At 50.3% G+C, this 17,748-nt stretch overlaps 1 protein-coding gene across 1 annotated transcript; it reads left to right on the top strand.

Annotated features, from left to right (window-relative positions):
• Positions 1-713: 713 nt before the first annotated feature.
• Positions 714-14,909, top strand: BRAP (BRCA1 associated protein; the record flags this gene model as incomplete). The annotated part of the gene is made up of 12 exons (XM_084272182.1): positions 714-795; positions 1,004-1,162; positions 1,950-2,151; positions 2,872-3,061; positions 4,502-4,615; positions 5,107-5,255; positions 7,420-7,495; positions 8,114-8,252; positions 8,757-8,866; positions 10,480-10,569; positions 12,458-12,561; positions 13,765-14,909. 12 exons carry the CDS (start codon positions 714-716, stop codon positions 14,123-14,125), a joined length of 1,776 nt encoding a protein of 591 aa, XP_084128308.1. The 3' UTR covers positions 14,126-14,909.
• Between the last annotated feature and the right edge of the window lie 2,839 nt (positions 14,910-17,748).

The following is a 17,748-nucleotide window of genomic DNA, read 5'->3' as shown; positions in this document are numbered from 1 at the left end:
TGACAAGAGGGACATGGAGCTGTTGGAGCTCCAGTCCAGAGAAGATGATCCAAGGACTGGAGCAGCTCTGTTATGGAGACAAGCTGAGAGAGTTTGGAGTGGTTCAGCCTGGAGAATATAAGGCTCTGGGGAGACCTTCAAGCACCTTCCAGTCACTCGAGGGGCTCAAGGAAAGCTGGAGAGGGGCTGGTGCCAAGGGCAGGAGGTCCAGGTTCAGGGGAATGGCCTTCAGCTGTAGGAGGGCAGCTGGAGAGGGGCTGGGAGGCAGAAATCCTTCCTGGGGAGGGGGGAGGCCCTGTCACAGGCTGCCCAGAGAAGCTGGGGCTGCCCCTGGATCCCTGGCAGGGTTCAAGGCCAGGTTGGATGGGGCTCTGGGCACCCTGGGCTGTGGAGGGACAAAGTCTGCCCCCATTCCCCCCCTCAGGCCTAGTCCAGACCAGGCCTTGCGAGGAAGAGGACAGGCTTCCCCTCGCCATTTGACCCCCGCCCCCAAGCATCGCGAGAACTCACATGGAAATCTCGCGAGGGGCGGCCGGGCGCCGCTCGCAGCCCCCCAGCGCTCTCTTCCTCCTCCGCTACTGCGGCGGCGCCGCTACGTCATCACGCCGCTGGCGTGGCCCCGGCGGGGTCAGAGGGGAAAGGTGCGGGAGGCGGAAGCGGCGCTGCATCTCCCTCGGCCCTTCGGAGCGCGGCGGCCCGCGGCGTCCGGGCTCATGAGCGTGTCTCTGGTGGTGATCCGGCTGGAGCTGGCCGAGCGCTCGCCGGTGCCCGCGGGCTTCGCTTACAGCGCGGCTGGTGAGTCCCTCTCCGGCCCGGTTCCCTCCTGCCGGAGGGGAGGGCCCCGGTGTGGGTCAGCCCTGGCCGCCGCGGCGGGGCAGGGAGCCGTGGCCCTCGGCTGCCCGGGGAGAGGGTCGGGCTCCTCGTCCCGGTGCCGCCGGTTGGTCCCGGTACCGAGGTTCCCTTCCCAACCGCCGCATCCCAACGCCTCCTCTCCCCCGCGCAGCTCCGGAGATGGCCGCGGAGAACACCGGGGCGGCCCCGGCCGCCGTGCCGTCCTGTCTGGAGGGGAAAGGCCCAGGGGAGAGGGCGGCCATCCTCCACCAGCACCTCGGCCGCAGGGAGATGACCGACGTGATCATCGAGACCATCCAGCCGCGGCCAGGTACCGACCCCGGGTGTGTGTGTGTGTGTGTGTGTGGAGGGGCAGATGCCTTAACGCTGCTTTTGGGGTCACCTGCCCCTCTTGCGCAGAGGCCCCTCGTCACCAGAGGGGTGCGCAGCGCTGCCCGGGTGCTGGCCCCGTGTGGGAGGGGGTCTGTCGGTGTGGGATTGTGGAGGCACTGCTGGGTTTGTGGGCACTGAGCCAGTCGTGTGGCTCAGAAGCCAAGGAGGGAAGTTGGGACTGTGTTGGGGTGCAGTGAGCTGGCTGGTGCTGGTGCTGGCTGGTGTTCCCTGCTCCACAGAGGATTGATTTACTTTGGGCTGTGTCACGGGCTGGTTGAGCCTTTGCTTCCCAACGCTGCTGGCTGGTAGGAGTGGGGTGCCTCAGTTTTGTAGGTATTTAAATTAAAAAACTTTAAGTAGAGAGAAACTCCCAGTGATGTTGAATGTCCGAGCTGCTGCCCTAGCAGCGCAGGAGGAACAGCTTGCCTGTGTTCAGCAAACCTGGCCTGGCTGCCTCCTGTTGATACCAGTGCCCATTGGGATTTCACTGGGCACGGGACAAACCTTGGTAACTGGAGGCACAGCACCAACCCTGCTGGGGGGGGTGCACCGGGTGTCTGGCAGCTCCAGAGTTTCCCCCAGGAACAGCAGAGATGAGAGGTGTCTCAGTCTTATTTCCAAGGCTGCTGATTTGACTTCTGGGGGAGTGCTGTGTATATGGGTAGGGAACAGCAGGCGGGTCTGATGTTGCCGTTAGTAATGTGGAAACTTTTGGTTTGTAAAAGATGAAACAAAAGCTGCTGTGGAAGGAAGAAAAGCTTCAGAGGCTGCCTCTGCCGAGGACAAAAATAAACATGATGATCAAAGTAAAGAGCACGAGGCTGCTCCAGACTCGCCTTCAAAACAGCTCCCCGACCAGATTTCCTTCTTCAGCGGGAACCCCTCGGTTGAAATCGTGCATGGCATTATGCATCTGTACAAAACAAAGTAAGAATGCTCCACTCATCGTAGCTCTAGTGGGAACAGTGCTCCTGAGTATTGCTGCCACCCGGAAGGGTGAGTCGGTCGCCCCAGGGGCTGCGGCTCCTGAGCTGGGACAAACAGGAAGGGTGACTCGTGTTGGGAGGGCAGAGGTGCCTCGGGTTAGTGGTGGAGCTTGAGGTTGGCCTAGATCTCCCAGCTGTGATGGGTGATGCTGCTGTGGGTGGAAAGGGCTTGTAGGAGCATTAGATGAAAGCGTGTTCCTAAAAACTCATGTTTGAAAGCAGCTTCTCACGATTATATTGTGATCTCTGGGGTCTTGGCAGCAGGCCTGAGGAGCTGTCTGAAGCAAGAGGTTTCATCCCGTGTTTCAGGGATGACAATTCTACGCTGTTCCCCTATAATTGTGTGAGAATTTCCATGAAAGTGATCAGAGGACACAAAACAGGCACTTGAAATAGTAACAAATGCTGCTGGCTTGTTCTGGGAATAGTTCTGAGCATCTGAGGCTTGCCAACCTCTTACAGAAAAACAGATGTCAAATTATTCTGGACAAAACCATTGTGTATTGGCACTGCTGGGTTGAATCCTTTGCAAAGGACTAATAGTTTCACATGGGTACACAGGATGCTTGACAGCAGAGCTATTGCAGTAACTGTGGCTGTGGGAAGTGTGCTGTATCCACCTCCACAGTGACACGGGGTTGTGTCACTGTTGTCTTACCAGCAAGATGACTTCTTTAAAAGAAGACGTAAGGCGCAGCGCCATGCTCTGCATCCTCACCGTCCCTGCCACCATGACCAGTCACGACCTGATGAAGTTTGTGGCTTCCTTCTACGAAGTAATCGAGCACATGAAAATCATCCGTGATTCCACTCCGAACCAGTACATGGTGCTGATAAAGTTCAGCTCACAGGTAAGAGCTGGAAGTCCTTTTGCTGTAGAAATGACTGCGCTGTCACGTGCAGCCACTGTGTAGGAGCACTTTCTGGTTCACTGGCCAGCTGTCAGCCTTTACCCTTGGAGAGCTGGAGAATTCCCAGGGCTGCTGGCTGGGGTGAGTCCCACACTGGGACCTGGGGGCCGCTGTCTGCCATGTTCTAGTGATCCTGTTTCTTGTTGGCAGGATATTTAAAAATAAAACAGTGGTTATGTAGTTTTTTCACTATTAGAGCGTATTCAGAGAGAGGGTGGTGTGTTGTGCTACACTGAATGGAAAGGACCCAGCCAGTGGGGCTTTGCTTGCATTTTAGGGAAGACTTGATCTGCTTTTCTGAAGAGCTGGGTGGTCTCCCAGGCGCTGTCAGTACAGTGTGAAAAGAACAGTCACACAAAAATCTGAGAGCCTAGGGAATGCAATGATAGCACAGTCTGCTGCTTACAGGTGTGCTTGGACTGTGTAGTTTTGAGCATTGCCCATGCACAATGCCTGTGTGGACCCTTTCACTTGTCCCTTCTCTTCTCCCAGCTGCAGATGATTTATTTTGGAGCCAGGGGAGAGGCGTCCCTTAGCCATGAACGCTCCGTGAGATGTTTCCCATGCCTGTTGTACAGCCACAGTGTGTGTGTGTGTTGTCTGTCACCACATCAGATTATGCAGCAGATACTTAATGCTAAAGAGCCTTCCAACAAATCCATAAACCTGTACTCAGCTCACCCTGAAATTCCTGGTTCTTGGGAGATTTCCCTGGAGCCCCGTTCCCCAGTGACCCCTCATGGCTGTGTCTGCAGGGAGCAAAAGCAAACCTCACAGGTGTTTACACTTCCAGATAGAGCAACCAGGAATAGGGAATTCAGCTGATTTGCCTCAGTCTGGTGCAATCATTTACAAGGGGAAGGGTTTGGGGAGTGAAAATGGGTGGTGTAATCCACAGGTTTTGGTTTGGTTCTGCCTCTTTGCATGTGACTCTGGGGTATGGTTCGGAGCACAGCTGAATTGTGACTGGTGAAACAGATCCTTTCCCACAGTATAATTGTTCCTTTCCCTGACATGAGTATCTGTGTCCTGCAATGTGGCCCTCAAATTTTTGCACAGCTGAAATTTGCTTTGCAAAGGCACTGAAATTGCTGACAAAGGGCAAAGCAGATGCCAAAGGGAAATCTGTTATTCCTGCTGAATGCTCACATGCCAGAGTAACTGTCACTGCTGTGAACTTCACTTCTTGTCTTCAAGTGGTGAAGTTAAACCCAGTGCCAAGATGCAATGCCTACTGGCAGGAGCCGGCTGTCCAAACTACCCCCTCTGGTATTACAGGGCTCACTGGAGAGGAGAAGAGAGGATACAGCAGATTTCTCTTCCTGGGTTGTATCAGCTGCGAGGTCTCTCTGTGACTGGCTGCCTTTGTTTTGTGTGCAGGCTGATGCAGATAGCTTTTATATGGCGTGCAATGGCCGGCAGTTCAACTCGATAGAGGAGGATGTTTGCCAGCTGGTGTACGTGGAAAGGGCTGAAGTCTTCAAATCCGAAGATGTAAGTTTGTTTTTGGGGTTTTTTTTCATGCACTTCAGAGAATTTTAACGGGATTATTTGGACTGGGTGGAATGCTGCAAGAGCTGCTTAACTGCATCAACCCAAACCTTGTTTCTTGTTGCGCTGCTACTTGGGAGAGGTTGTGTGGTGACTTCATGGGCTTCATCCCTCATCCCTGCAGTGTCTCTGACTTAAACTTGCTGTGAGGACTACATCTAATGAACCCAGAAAACAGAATGGGGCTGGTTGCTGGTGCTCTGAGCCCGTGCTGCGCTGTGTTCTGGGTGCGGTCTGTTAAATGTTGTGGGATCGCTTTCTCTTTCAATAAATCTCTAACCACTGTGTAGGCTCACAAGATCACTTGCTAGTGCTTTTGGGCCCTAGTGCCAGGAGTGCTACCAAGAGAGAGGTTTGACTTTTTCTTATGTGAGCATTCAACATATGGTGATTGGAGGATGCTGAGCAATTTGGCTCTGTTTGTTCTTTTGAAGGGGGCCAGCCTGCCTGTGATGGATCTGACAGAGCTCCCGAAGTGCACAGTGTGCCTGGAGAGGATGGATGAGTCTGTGAACGGCATCCTTACCACCCTGTGTAACCACAGCTTTCACAGCCAGTGTCTGCAGCGGTGGGAGGACACCACGTAAGAAGCCTTTCTTTATTTCCACACCTTAAACCCAGGTTTGAGTGTGGTGGTTACCTGCTGACAGGAATTACAGCAAGTTCTGATGTCCTTTTTTCCCATTACGGGACTCCCAGAGAGAAATCTCCCTGCCAAAAGTAATCGCACGGTGTTTCCTGTGGGCCTCGCCGCTAAGGCAGGAAGTGAGTTGCAGAGTAATGCAGATGATTTTAAAGTCTTGTAGGATAGAAACACTAGGGTAAAGAGTATTGCATGAGCACAGAGCTGGTTCACTCAGTTCTCTGTCTCTGTTCGGTCATGCGTTTCCTTGGCGTAGCTGAGGCTGTGCTGCGGGCAGATCTGCACGGCTGGCTGGGGCTTAGGAGTCCTCTCGGGAGCCCTGTGGTCTCGCTGTCTTACTTTGCTGCTGGGCAAGGATGAAGAAGAGCTGGGCAGAAACAGGCGTGCAGGGGGACAGGCCTGGAAGGGAGGCAGGGAAACAAGGGATGGGGACAAGATCGCTCAGTAGATTGGGATGGGGAGGCAGCTGCTCTAGATGGGCTGTGTTATTCAAGGTGGGCATGGGCCAAGCATATTCCCAGCTGGGGTAACTTGCCTTGGGGAGACCCTCCACGTCACTGGGCAGTGCTGGGGACCAGACCTGCGCCTGTCCTTAAAGCAGCTGCTCTTTGTGCTGCTGCTGACCCTTCCCTGTTCTTCTCTTACCATCCTTCACATCCCTGTAGACAGGGATTTCCCTGTGTCTGAGCTCCCACCTGCAGACCCCTGACTGGCACCCAGGGGCTGCTCTCAGCTGCGCACGTTTGGGTTCTTCTGGGCGCTGCGCTGTTTTCTCCTTTACTGCATGTCAGGCAGAAACAGAAACTGCAGCAGAAGGCTGCTGATTTTCACTGTGTTGTCTTCTCTGTCGCTAGTACCACCAGTGGCCCAATTTGCTGATGGAGTGTGAGGAAAATTGTAGCCCTCTCTGTCGTTTGTAAGCCACAGTACCAGACCCTCGGGAAGACTGATCGGATTTGTAGCCACTCAAGTTTATGGGCCCCTTTGCTCCCTAAATCAAAACCAGTTTTGATTGGAAGCAGTGGAGCTTAGCCAGTGTAGGATTGAGATCCAAAATAGCACTTAAATATAGAATTTGAGCAGAACTTATGTTCCCAGTCTAGAACGATAAAAGAAACTCCCCGTCCGCTTTGCTTAGGCGCCGCGGAGGCTGGTAAGCGCCTGAATTTGTGTAGAAAGCTTGACTGTAATCCAACTGTCTCCTCCCTTGGATATTTCTGTAGCTTATCCAGCATCTAAAGCAAAATAAGTAAACAGTCCTGGTACAGGATGCACAGCCTCAGTTACCCTGCCCCCCAGCTGAGTTTCTAGGGCTTCAGGCCTGGACAAAGAAGACCCAGGAGCAGCAGGAGCCTGTCTTTCTGGCAGCACGGTGGCATAGTTTCAAAAGAAATCATAGCAGTGTGCTTGCCCCTGATTCTTTTAGGGTACAGTTATGGGATGGCCTTCCTGGAAAGGCGGAGTCTGAATCCATTGGAGGAGGAGTGGAAATTGTATGTTTACATCTCTGTGAGATTGCTTTAGGTACTAAGGGATGTTTGCAGAGTGTTACTCAACTGGCCTCAGCAGTGTGTAGTTACACACCATCCTTCTACAACAGTGTGTAGCTGCTGCATAAAGCCCTGCAGGTAGTAGAGAGCTGGGGATGTCATTTGGCAGCAGTCCGAGGAGCGATGTTTAGAGACGTGTAACACATCTATACAAGTGTTCCTTGCAGTGTTTATGGCTGAGGCAGGGAAGTGTTTCTAGAGCTCGGTTGTGGGTTTTTTTTACTTACTGGCAGAGCCTGTGGTTGCTGGCAGCCCCCACTGAGGTTTTGGTTGCAGATGTTCTCTACACCTGGACTGCAGCAAAACCAGATCAAGCTGAGACTGAAATGGCTTTGGAAGAACCGTTCTTTGTTCTTCTATCACCTACTGACTGTATAAACAGTAGCCTTGTGTGGAATGGAGGCAAATTTGAGTGGGGTAAATGACGGCTGAGAGATGTGTCTTGCTGCATAAGACATGTATTTTCTGGCTCTCTATTATATTATATTATATCTCTTATATTGTGATATTAAGAGGGAGATCCTTGTGTCTAATCAGTGCTTATTGCCCTCTAGGTGTCCTGTCTGCAGATACTGCCAAACTCCTGAGCCCGTGGAAGAGAACAAGTGTTTTGAGTGTGGAGTTCAAGAAGTAAGTAGGTGGGTGGATGGTGAGCAAGATCTAGACTCAATCTGATTGCACTGCTGCTCTAGTTGCTTTTTGGGGTTAATTCTGTGGCTGCTTTGGGGCTGATTTCGGTGGTATAGCTGCTTTCCTTTTGAGTTGGAGTCAGCACTGGGACTGTAAAGGGATCTTACCTCCCAGGTTTTCTGCTCCAGCAAATCTTTCTGCTTCTTCAAGAGAAGTATTAGCATGTAAGCTGGTCAGGGTGTACACAATGAGTATGATAGCTAGACTAACGCTGAACTTAGTGGTCCCTTCTAGTCCGTGCTCTTCAGAGCTTACTTTTGTGGTCCTGCTGAGGTGCCTCATTCTTGCATCCATTAGTTGAGGCCATTCTTCCTTCCGTGGTTGCAGCGGCCTGTCAGCAAACCCAGCACCCACAGGCTTGAATGAGCAGGGACTCTCCTCAGCCTTTCCGCTGAGAAGAGCTCAAAGAAGGGTGGGGGAGGAAGTAAATGCTCTCTGCTTCCTGAGGAAGTGCCTGGCAGCATCAGCAGGCTGGCTGTGTCAGATCGTGCTTTCTCAAAGCACCAACTCACCACTTGACAGCGTTGGAGGTACAGAGCTTTCTCCTTCTGTTGACAGAACCTTTGGATCTGCTTAATATGTGGGCACATAGGCTGCGGCCGCTACGTGAGTCGACACGCTTACAAGCACTTCGAGGAGACCCAGCACACCTACGCAATGCAGTTGACCAACCACAGAGTCTGGGACTATGCAGGAGGTAAGTGCTCTGTCTTCCCCTCTTGTGGGATGACCTTGTTTGTAAAACAGCTTTTGGGACCCCATAGTAAGAGTAGTTGTGAGAGTTTGCTCAGAGATTAAGGGGTTTGTATCTGTGTCTAGTACCTTGTCTTTTGGCAACATCCATCTCCTCTCTAATAGTAGTTTTCCTGGGTCTGTAGCAGGTGAAGGAGAGAGAACATGGTTCTGTAATGAACCAGAGCAGTCCTGTAGTCTCTGTGGAATGTGTTTTGTTCTTCCCTTTCCATCAGTTTGCCCTGAGGTATGGGAATGGGGCTGTTGTAATAAATATTCTGTAAGGTGTCTGCGTGAAGTCTGCTAAATAACAAATACATCTGTTGTTGGCTTTCTGCCTTGCTAATGTGCTGTTGCAGCAGTCTGCATGGTTAATTGTGCTGCATAAAGTATTTCCAGTGGTGTCAACCTGGGTGTTCTTAAGCTTGACCCACCCACCCCCCCCCCAGTTAAATTCTTCTCTCCTCAGATAACTACGTCCATCGACTGGTTGCGAGTAAAACCGATGGGAAGATAGTTCAGTACGAGTGTGAGGGAGATATGTGTCAGGAAGAGAAAATCGATGCCTTACAATTGGAGGTAAATATTTTGGCTTGTTGGACTCTGCATTGTGCTGCTGCGTGGAAATGTTTCAAATCCAGATACGACTAGAGGAAAATTACATCAGCTTATGCAGCAGACCTGCTCCCTGCATGTAGGCAATCATCTTCAGGCAGAAGCAGGATGTTTTTACTGCTTTTTTTTTTTTTTTTTTCCCCTCTCTCATCTTGGCTCTGCAGAGCCAATGCAGCGAAGTGTAAGCTGGCTGCAGTTCCAGCCTGTGTTCACCAGTAGCTTGAAGATGAGCTGGTTACGCTGCTACAAACCCTCAGGTCGTTGGAGAGAGAAATGGGTCCGAATGCCCAGACTTGCTCGCCAGACCTATCTGAGCAGATCTGTGCCTTGGCTGAAGAGCCAGGATGTGTATGGGACCATCAGATGGAGCAGTTTAGCTTGTGAACAGAACGAATCCATAGGAATCCGTAGCTGTGTGCTTACCTTGGTTATCAAAGAAATCCAGCAGCCTTGTTCTGCTCCCTTCTCTTGAACAGATAATGCTTTTTTCTTTGTCCCTGTTGGCTGGCTTCTCCTACCCTATGTAGAAGCATAAAGGAGAGAAACTCAGAATTCCTGCTCCACTGAGCAGGTACGCTGCAGCATGACTTCAGCCGCATTAGACACAAGGGTATCTGCGGAGGAACAGCCCATAGAGACCAGGCTTTGTAGGCTTATTGCTCAGATAAATATTTGGTTGCTTTCCCTTGGATTTCCTGAGTAACATTTAGATGCCAAACCAGTTGCTTTTAACCCGTTTTCCTGGAAGGTTGGTGCTTAGAGTATGTGAGGTCTCTCTAGCTTATGAAATCTAAATATTTTTGGAGAGAATGTATTTGGCAGGGTAATTTGGTGCTCAGACGTTACTGGGAGTGTTCAAGGCTCTTTCCACATTTAATGTTGTAGTGAACTCTTACTTGGTGCTTCTTAGCCTGGTGATAAGAAACGATCACATTTTCCAACCTTCTTAAAACTCATTTTCAGAACCAGAAGGGAAAAGATGGGCTGTAAGGCATATATCCATGTTCAGATGCCAAAGTAACATTGGAATGGGCCCTACTTGTTGGAGAACAGTAATTGTGAATAGTTTCACACAGCTGAGGAGGCCTTCCCAGAGACATTCTTTCAGTGAAGCTAAATATGTGCATTTACCCTTCTGGGTCTGGGCTGTGAATGGGGAACATAGCCACTCAGCCTTGGGGATCTCAGACTTGTGACAGGGATGGTTGATGCTTCATTTTCCTGTAGAGTGTAAAACCTGTAGAGACAGTGCTACAACAATGAAAAATCTGTCTCCTCTTTAAGTTTTTTGGCATGATACTGGGTATGGCTTGGCAGAACTCTTCCTTGATCCTTGCTGTTTGCTCTTAAGGCTTTCCTTGACTTAAAAATAAAAATCAAGTGATTTGATTTTTGAAATCAAATTGGTGGAATACATCTGCTGGATCTGCAGTTCGCACGTATGTTCGGAATGTCCTGTATGCTCAATTTCATCTGATTAAATCGATCTGTGTATCGGAGCCCTCTGGGCTTCTTAATCAGCATAGCCACCCTGACGGAAAAGCTGACTGTTCTGCGTTTATCTCCTGTGTTTATAGTACTCATATTTGCTAACAAGCCAGCTGGAATCGCAGCGGATCTATTGGGAAAACAAGATTGTCCGGATAGAAAAGGATACGGCTGAAGAGGTGAGCTCTGCTCTGGGCACATGGGAAACCCTGCTGAAACATGCCCCTGGACACTGTTAAATGGGAGATGGAGCCGTTCGGTCCCTCACACAGCCTGAATGTTCCCTGACGTGGCCTCGTGTAGCCTGTTTCGCTACCAGCTGAGAAAATTGGCTCCAGACGTATCCCTTATCTGGATGCTCAGATCTAGCAATTTGCTGCTCGGTGGTGCAGAAGGAGGTAGATTGCCACCTAGATTGCAGGTTGATTTAAATGTGCTGCTCGGGAAACTGCAGCAGCAGTGAAAACAAGTCTGTGCTGCTGCAGGATCCCTGCTTGCTGATGCCATCCGTCTCACACTGACGCCTATCTCTAGGGAAGGTTAGTGTAGCATAGACAATATGACTTTAATTTGCTCGGCTGCAGAAAGTGGCAGCAGTCTTTCTGCTCCAAATGCATATTGATTTGCCCTTTCTTTTTGATCCCCTATCTCTCCTCATCACCCTTTGGGAAAAGTTCAGAGTCTCCTCCTATAGCGCATTCTGTAGGCAGGACTGCCTCAAAATGTCATGAGCAAAAATCCAGTGAGAATATTTTAATGCTCTCTCACTCCACATAGATCCTTTCAGCTGGATTTAAAATGAGTCAGGATTTAGCGTTGAGTCCTTAACTGAACTTTCTGTGTGACTTGTAATTAACTGTTTCATATCTGCAGGTAAGTAGCATTATGTAGACCCTGGTCTAAAGAATGATCCCAGAAATCTTACAGCAGGCCCTATAAAGGAAAAGATAGGGTGAAAATCGTGTTGCATGTGACTGGGAAATGTGATCCATAAAACAACTTCAAAGTGAAAGGACTACGATACACGCCCCAAATATGGTTTTGTGTTTAAAGGTCCTTACAGTTTTATTCCCAGCGCTCGCTCTGTGTCAGTCTCGGCTGGATCGGTGCCACCATGCAGTGTATTCCATTATCAGTGCTCGGGCTACTTCCCCAAATTAACCATCAGCTGCATAAACATTCAGTGATTAAGGCCGGAAGGCTCAAAACCTGCTCTGCATTGACTCTGGCACCAGTGAAGGCACCATGTGTGCTGACACTGACATTTATCCAGATTGCTCCTCCAGGAAAGCATTTTCCCTTTAAATTCCCATCTCCACTCCGTGCAAGCACACTTTTGACGCTAATATAAGGGCAACACGTTTTTCTGCCTGTAAATCTCCTGCAAGCCTTAACGTTAGAGGTTGTGACATGCTCTGTGCGGTGCCTGGAGAAGGAGAGCTTGTATTTCTTCAGCTGTAGCAGTCTGGAGTTGTGAAGCAGAGGGGAAGAGGAAGCCAATGTATGTGTGTTTCTGTTTGCGTTTTGTGTGAGTAAGATATTCGTGTCAGTAGGTCACTGCCTTATGACAGCAAGCTGCTGAGTCAGTGCTGAGCGAAGTAGCATGTTAATTTTCAGACTTTGACCGTACTTTAAAGTTTAATTTAAGGTTTAATTTAAAATGAGCAAAAGCCCAACACTGTAAAGCCTTAAGATGGAAATTTAAGTTTGCTGACAGACACAAAAAAAGAAGTCTGAGAGCTAAATGAATGCTTAGCTGCAGTCAAAGAGAAGGGAAGGATCTGATGCTGCTTTTGTTTGAATGGGATGCCTGGCACAGATTTGCAGCCTGAGTTGCTGCTGTGTGTGAGCAGCTTCCACGGCAACGTGGTTCTTCTTTGGGGTACTGCACACACTAAAGGCAGAGGGTCTCCATCAGAACGAAGCCCTTTCTCCACTCAAAGCTTTTTGCTTACCTGGATCCAGTTACTGGTCAAAGTCTGGAAACCACTGCAGGAAAATGAATGTCGTGATGAAAGTGCACAGGACTTTGATCTCTTTGAAATGCCTGTGTGTTTGTTTTCACAGATTAACAACATGAAGACCAAATTTAAAGAGACCATTGAGAAGTGTGACAGTCTGGAACAGAGGCTGAATGACTTGCTCAAAGAAAAGCAGTCTGTCGAAAGGAAGTGGGTACCGCTGCCAGGTTTAGTTCTGTGCAGCCATTAAAACTCTTGCCTGCTGACATCCAAAAAAAAAAAAAAAAAACCAAACTTGCTATTCCTGGGTGATTTTGAGCTATTTAAACTGGTGTACTGAGAACACAGTTATTTTCACAAAAAGCTCTCACTTCTGTAGGTGTTCACAAATTGAAAGTGCCTGGTGAGTGGAACCCGGCTTTTGGGCTCTTGGCTCTGTTCACACGGTCTGTGTATTTAGCATTCAGCAATCCTTCCTCTGCCTGCCCTGAAGCAGATGCCAGGCTGTGCCACAATTGGTGGATACATCCCCAGAGAAGAAAGGCAGCTCAGCAGAGGCATCTCGCCCAGCACAGAGGAAAATGTAGATCTTAGGTTGTCAGCCATGGGGGCTGTACAAATCAGTGCCGTGCCGCTCCCGAGGTGGGACTGCGCACTCGGTTCCTCCTAGTTGCTGGCTCTGCTGCCTCTCCAGCAGCACTGCGTGGAGTAGGGAACTCGGCCTGGTCCCCACAGCTCACCTTGATGAGAGGAAAGGAGTTGGCCTACAATGCCAGCAAGCTTGCAAGGCGAAATCACTGAGTTGTCAGGAGCAGGGAAGCACGAGGCCACAGATAGCCTTGTGCGAGCATCTTGCTCCCGAGTTAAGTGGCATCTTCAGGGTCTTGTACTCTGAGTGCAGTGGGAGCCAGCGTCTGGGAGCTCCTGATTGTCCTGGGCTTGCTAGGGTCTCCAGGAAGTCTCTCTACCCTTTTCAGCACCTGTTCCCTAAGTTGCCGATGCGTGTTCAAGGTTACAATCCTGTGCCCCAGCACACCCCCTGTGTGTTGTCCCTGTCAGCTTTGGTACAGGATGGAATTGCCAGGGAGAGAAGTCTCCTGGGTTATGCAGCTGGAAGGACAAAAGGAAGGGATTCTGCTTCACAACATCCTATTCCATAGGCAGGTAATGCCACACAGATAGGCAGCTGTTAGGAAGCCTTAAGATGGGTAGAAAATCCAGGAGGAATTTCAGAGTCCTCTTGTGTTGCCTTCACTTGCCCATCCTTTGCCAGAAAGCCAAACCCTGGGTGGTCTTGGTGGGGCCAGGGACAGCGGGGTCAGTGGCCCTAAGGGATTCAAAATAAAAGGGATGTGGTGGTGGTTGATCTTGGTGCAGAGCGCAGCTTTCCTGACTTGTGCTTCTGTTTGTAAGGTGTTCTCAGCTGAATAACAAAGTTGCTAAACTTTCCACTGAACTGAAGGAGGAGCAAGAACTGAATAAGTGTTTGCGAGCGAATCAAGCCTTGCTTCAGAACAAGCTAAAGGAGGAGGAGAGAGTGTTAAAGGAAACCTGTGAACAGAAGGACCTGCAGATCTCCGAGATCCAGGAGCAGTTGCGGGATGTCATGTTCTACTTAGAGACGCAACAGAAAATCAATCACCTCCCAGCTGAGACTCGACAGGAGATCCAGGAAGGACAAATCAACATTGCAGTGGCATCTTCTGCCAGCTCCTCCACAGGGAGCACAGGCAAACCTTCTTCCAGGAGAGGCCGTGGCAAGAGGGGCAAATGAAGAGCCGAGCACCCCACTGCCATCCTGATACTGGCCATGCTGGTGCTTGGCCAGGCTCACCTCTTGGGACTCCAGCTGGGAACGCCCAGTTCACTAAAGCTCAGCTAGAAATTGTTTTCAGAGCTGCTCATAAAACTGGCTGCCAGTCAATGGAGCTGTCTGTGGTATTTAAAAGCATTTCACTGCACTATTTAGCTATTTTTAGGCAGATCTTAATGACCATTTTGCCTTCCTACCTTTTCTGAGCCCCCTCCTATCACGCGTTTGACTTTCTTCTTGGAGAGTGTTCTGTTTTGGGGTGGGTGGGTGTGTAGGTGTTAAACATCGCCTTCCCTATGGGGGTGCTGTAGAGTAGGCTAGGCCCAGTGTGTGAGGCTTCTCCAGTTCTTCTGGGTTAAAAGTATTCTCATTTAAGAAGTGATTTTATTTAATAAATAGTGTAAATTAGATTATATACATCTCCTTTTAGTATGTGCAGTACTGGCAGTTGCAGAACTGCCAGTGCAGGAGTAGAAGTGTAGTTTGGAAGTAAAAAAGGAATGAGGTGTGGAAAATAAACCATCTTAGTGGTGCAAGAAACCGAAGGAGTGCTAAAGGTTTGTAATCTGAGAGATTAAACACTTTAAGGGACTTTGCTACGATCTGTTCCTTTGTTTTAAGGGTGGTCTTTGACAGGCCTGTGCTTGCTGCCTTTGGGGCAGATGGCAGGATGGTCATGACACTCTGGCAACTCTTTACTGTGGTTATTTTGCAGGTGTTTCTACAAATAAAATAGAACCATCTTCGCAAAGCCCGGTGCATGTTCTGTATTCACACCTGCCGCAGCATCCTCCTCTTCCTGCCACAGGATGTGTACACATTCCTTCCCTGAGCTGCCCTTAGGGTTGGGCTGGCATAAGCCCTGGTGTTGCTGTCCTCAAAACGAGCTGGGGACAGTGACCAACGCAGCGTTTGAAAAACTTCCTCTGTGCCTGTTCCCAGCCCTCGCCGGAGCTGCCAGCCCCCACCCACAGGGCTGCTGTGCTGAGGTCTGCGGCAGGGCTGAGCCCCCTGCCCTGCGCCTGGACCCTCACCAATAGATGCAGCTCTTGTATCTTCTTAGCTCTGTCTGTTCTGGTCTGAGACCTGTCTGTATCCAAAATCTGCTGGCACAATAGTTGTGGTGTTTCCATTACGGGAGCCACACACCTTTGGGGAAACCTGAGGGGACACCTGGGGTTTTCTAGGTGCCAGACTTGGGGCTCTGGGGTGGGAAGACTTCTACCCTGGCTGGAGAGGCGACTGTCCTGGCTGCTGTGTTGCACTCAGCAATCTGAGTGCTTAAGGTTAAATTAAAGGTTAATCCCTTATTAAATAGGGCTGGGGTTCCCACAATTGTCAATTCAGACCATAGCATGAGCCTTTCCTGTGTCCCAACTGGAGGAACAGCTTCACTCTTAGCTTATAGTGCTGAAAGTGCAGCTCTGACTTAGCAGCAAACTAGAATGAAGAGCTAAGAGCTGATCCTTTATTGCTTAGAGCTGTTCCCCACCTGTTTGAAGGAATGTGCTTCAGCGCACAGACTGACCCTCAGAAAGTGAGTCTTTGCAATCTGCTTCCTGACTTTATGGGCTGGAAGTGTTGAACTTACTCACTTTGAAATACAGGGTGCTTGATGATGCGCTCACTGCATCTGCTGGGGGGGGCTGGAGGTCTGGGAGGTCTGGCCCAACCACCTGGAGCTTCCACCTTCTCTGACACTGTAGTATGAATGGACACTGACTCTTTTCTAGTGTGGGGATTGTACAGCCAGGCCTCTGCCTTCTGCATATTGTTCTAAGGACCTAGAGCTGTACAACAGCTTGCTCTCCTATGGAAACAATTTTATTTAAGTTATATTTTTACACTGTCTGAGACCCTCTGACCTTTTGCTGAAAGCCTGCTTTGTGTAGAGCACTACGATGCTGTACTGTAGCTTGGAATTCATTTCTGAAAACTCTGATTGCGCATTAAACCAGCGTGCGGTACTTCTGCTTGTGTATTCAACTAGCAGGGAGGTTGACAAAACAACACAATACTCTTTCTGAGGTCTCCTTTCTGACTCGAAGGCAGAGCTGGCCGAAGGAGCTCTTTGTTGCATTTGGGCTGGTGGGAAGTATAGTTCAGCTGAGCTGGCAGGAGCATATAAGGTGAGAGTAATTATCTCTGGCTTCTACGAAGCGAAGGTCTCCTGCAGAAAAAGCAAAAGCTGTTGAATGCTTTTGTGTTAAACCAAATTAGCCTGGTCCCTAACTTCTCAGCTTCTCCTGAGATCATCCTGGGTGGTGAGGTGCCTGAACACCCCTTCGGGTCTCAATTCACCACTACAGATCAGCCAGGCTCCCCACGGCATGCGGCCAAGGGCACCATCCCTGCGCCAATGTGGCTGGAGCCCACGTGTGGTGAGAAGTCCTAGTGAAGGCCCATCCGTGACTCTTCTTACTCGTCATCCGGGTGCCTGGAGAAAGCTCAGACCTCTCCCGCCTGCAGCTGAGCTTTGACATCTGTAACTCGACCAACAGGTCAGCGCTGTGGCTGATGACTCAGGGTCACCACAGCAGGAGCTTGCAGCAGCAGCAAGCTTCCCGCCGGCGCTGGACTGCTGAGATTGGCCACGCTCCTGCTCTGATTAAAAACCTTAAAATAGATACTATTTTTTTTCTTTTTTTTTAAATTCTTTTTAAACCATGAAGGAAATCTCCCTCTGAAGAGCAGAGGTCCCTGAACAGCAGAAGGTCCCCAGGTCGCAGGCTGGCAAGGAACAGGGCAGCAAAACCACTCGTGGTTTTGCATACGTGAGCAGGATGATAATGGCAAGAACAGCCATGGGAGCCCACGAGCCTCCGGGGTCAGCTCTGCACCTCTGAGGAGAGAGCACCCACCTGCTCACACAAGGAGGTCATCCAGGACTGCGGGAGCGGCTGCGGGATTTAAAATGGCCATGGAGAAACACAGATGGAGCGGAGTGACAGCCAGAAGTCGCATGAAGCTTGGCAGAGTCCTCCACGCTTTGAGGATGCTGAAATGATTCACTCCAGCAGCTGTTCCTGAGCGAGCAGAGGGGAGAGGCGGTTCGATGGGGTGACGCGTTGGCACAGCTTCTCGTCGGCCGAGAGAAGTGGCACCTGCAGCCGGAGGGACAGCAGGGACAGAAAGGGCCACGTCCCCCCAGCTCGGAGGGGAAATGTAGGGCACCTCGGGGTGAGCGGGGTCCCAGGGCTCAGCTGTCACTGTTCCACACCACAGATGCTCCCTGGGAACGAACAGCAAAGCGCAGATTAGCAGTGCTGCTTGGTGGGACACAACTCAATGGTGCGGGGGGTGTCTGTGTGGTCCAACCAAACGTGGGTACTGCAGTTTGGGGTGCTGCAGCTGGCTGACACTGCTCTGTTTCACATGGTTCCAGGGGCTCAGTAATTTTTCCCTGGGTTAATTTTCTCCTTGGAAAGGTCCTATCCCTTCACAGCAGTTAATCCCCACGGTGACAGTGATTCTACTCTTTTAGGAGCTGAGGTCTGGGTGAGGTGACATTGCTCTGGTTTCTGCCCCTACCTTGCACAGTGCCATGAGCACAGTGGACAGGGAGTAACCCTGCAGACAGAGGT

The sequence above is a fragment of the Gallinula chloropus genome, assembly GCF_964237585.1.
Source record: "Gallinula chloropus genome assembly, chromosome: 17".
NCBI lineage: Eukaryota > Metazoa > Chordata > Aves > Gruiformes > Rallidae > Gallinula > Gallinula chloropus.
Note: the sequence above shows the minus strand (reverse complement) of the source record. Positions and strands in the feature narration are given on the sequence as shown.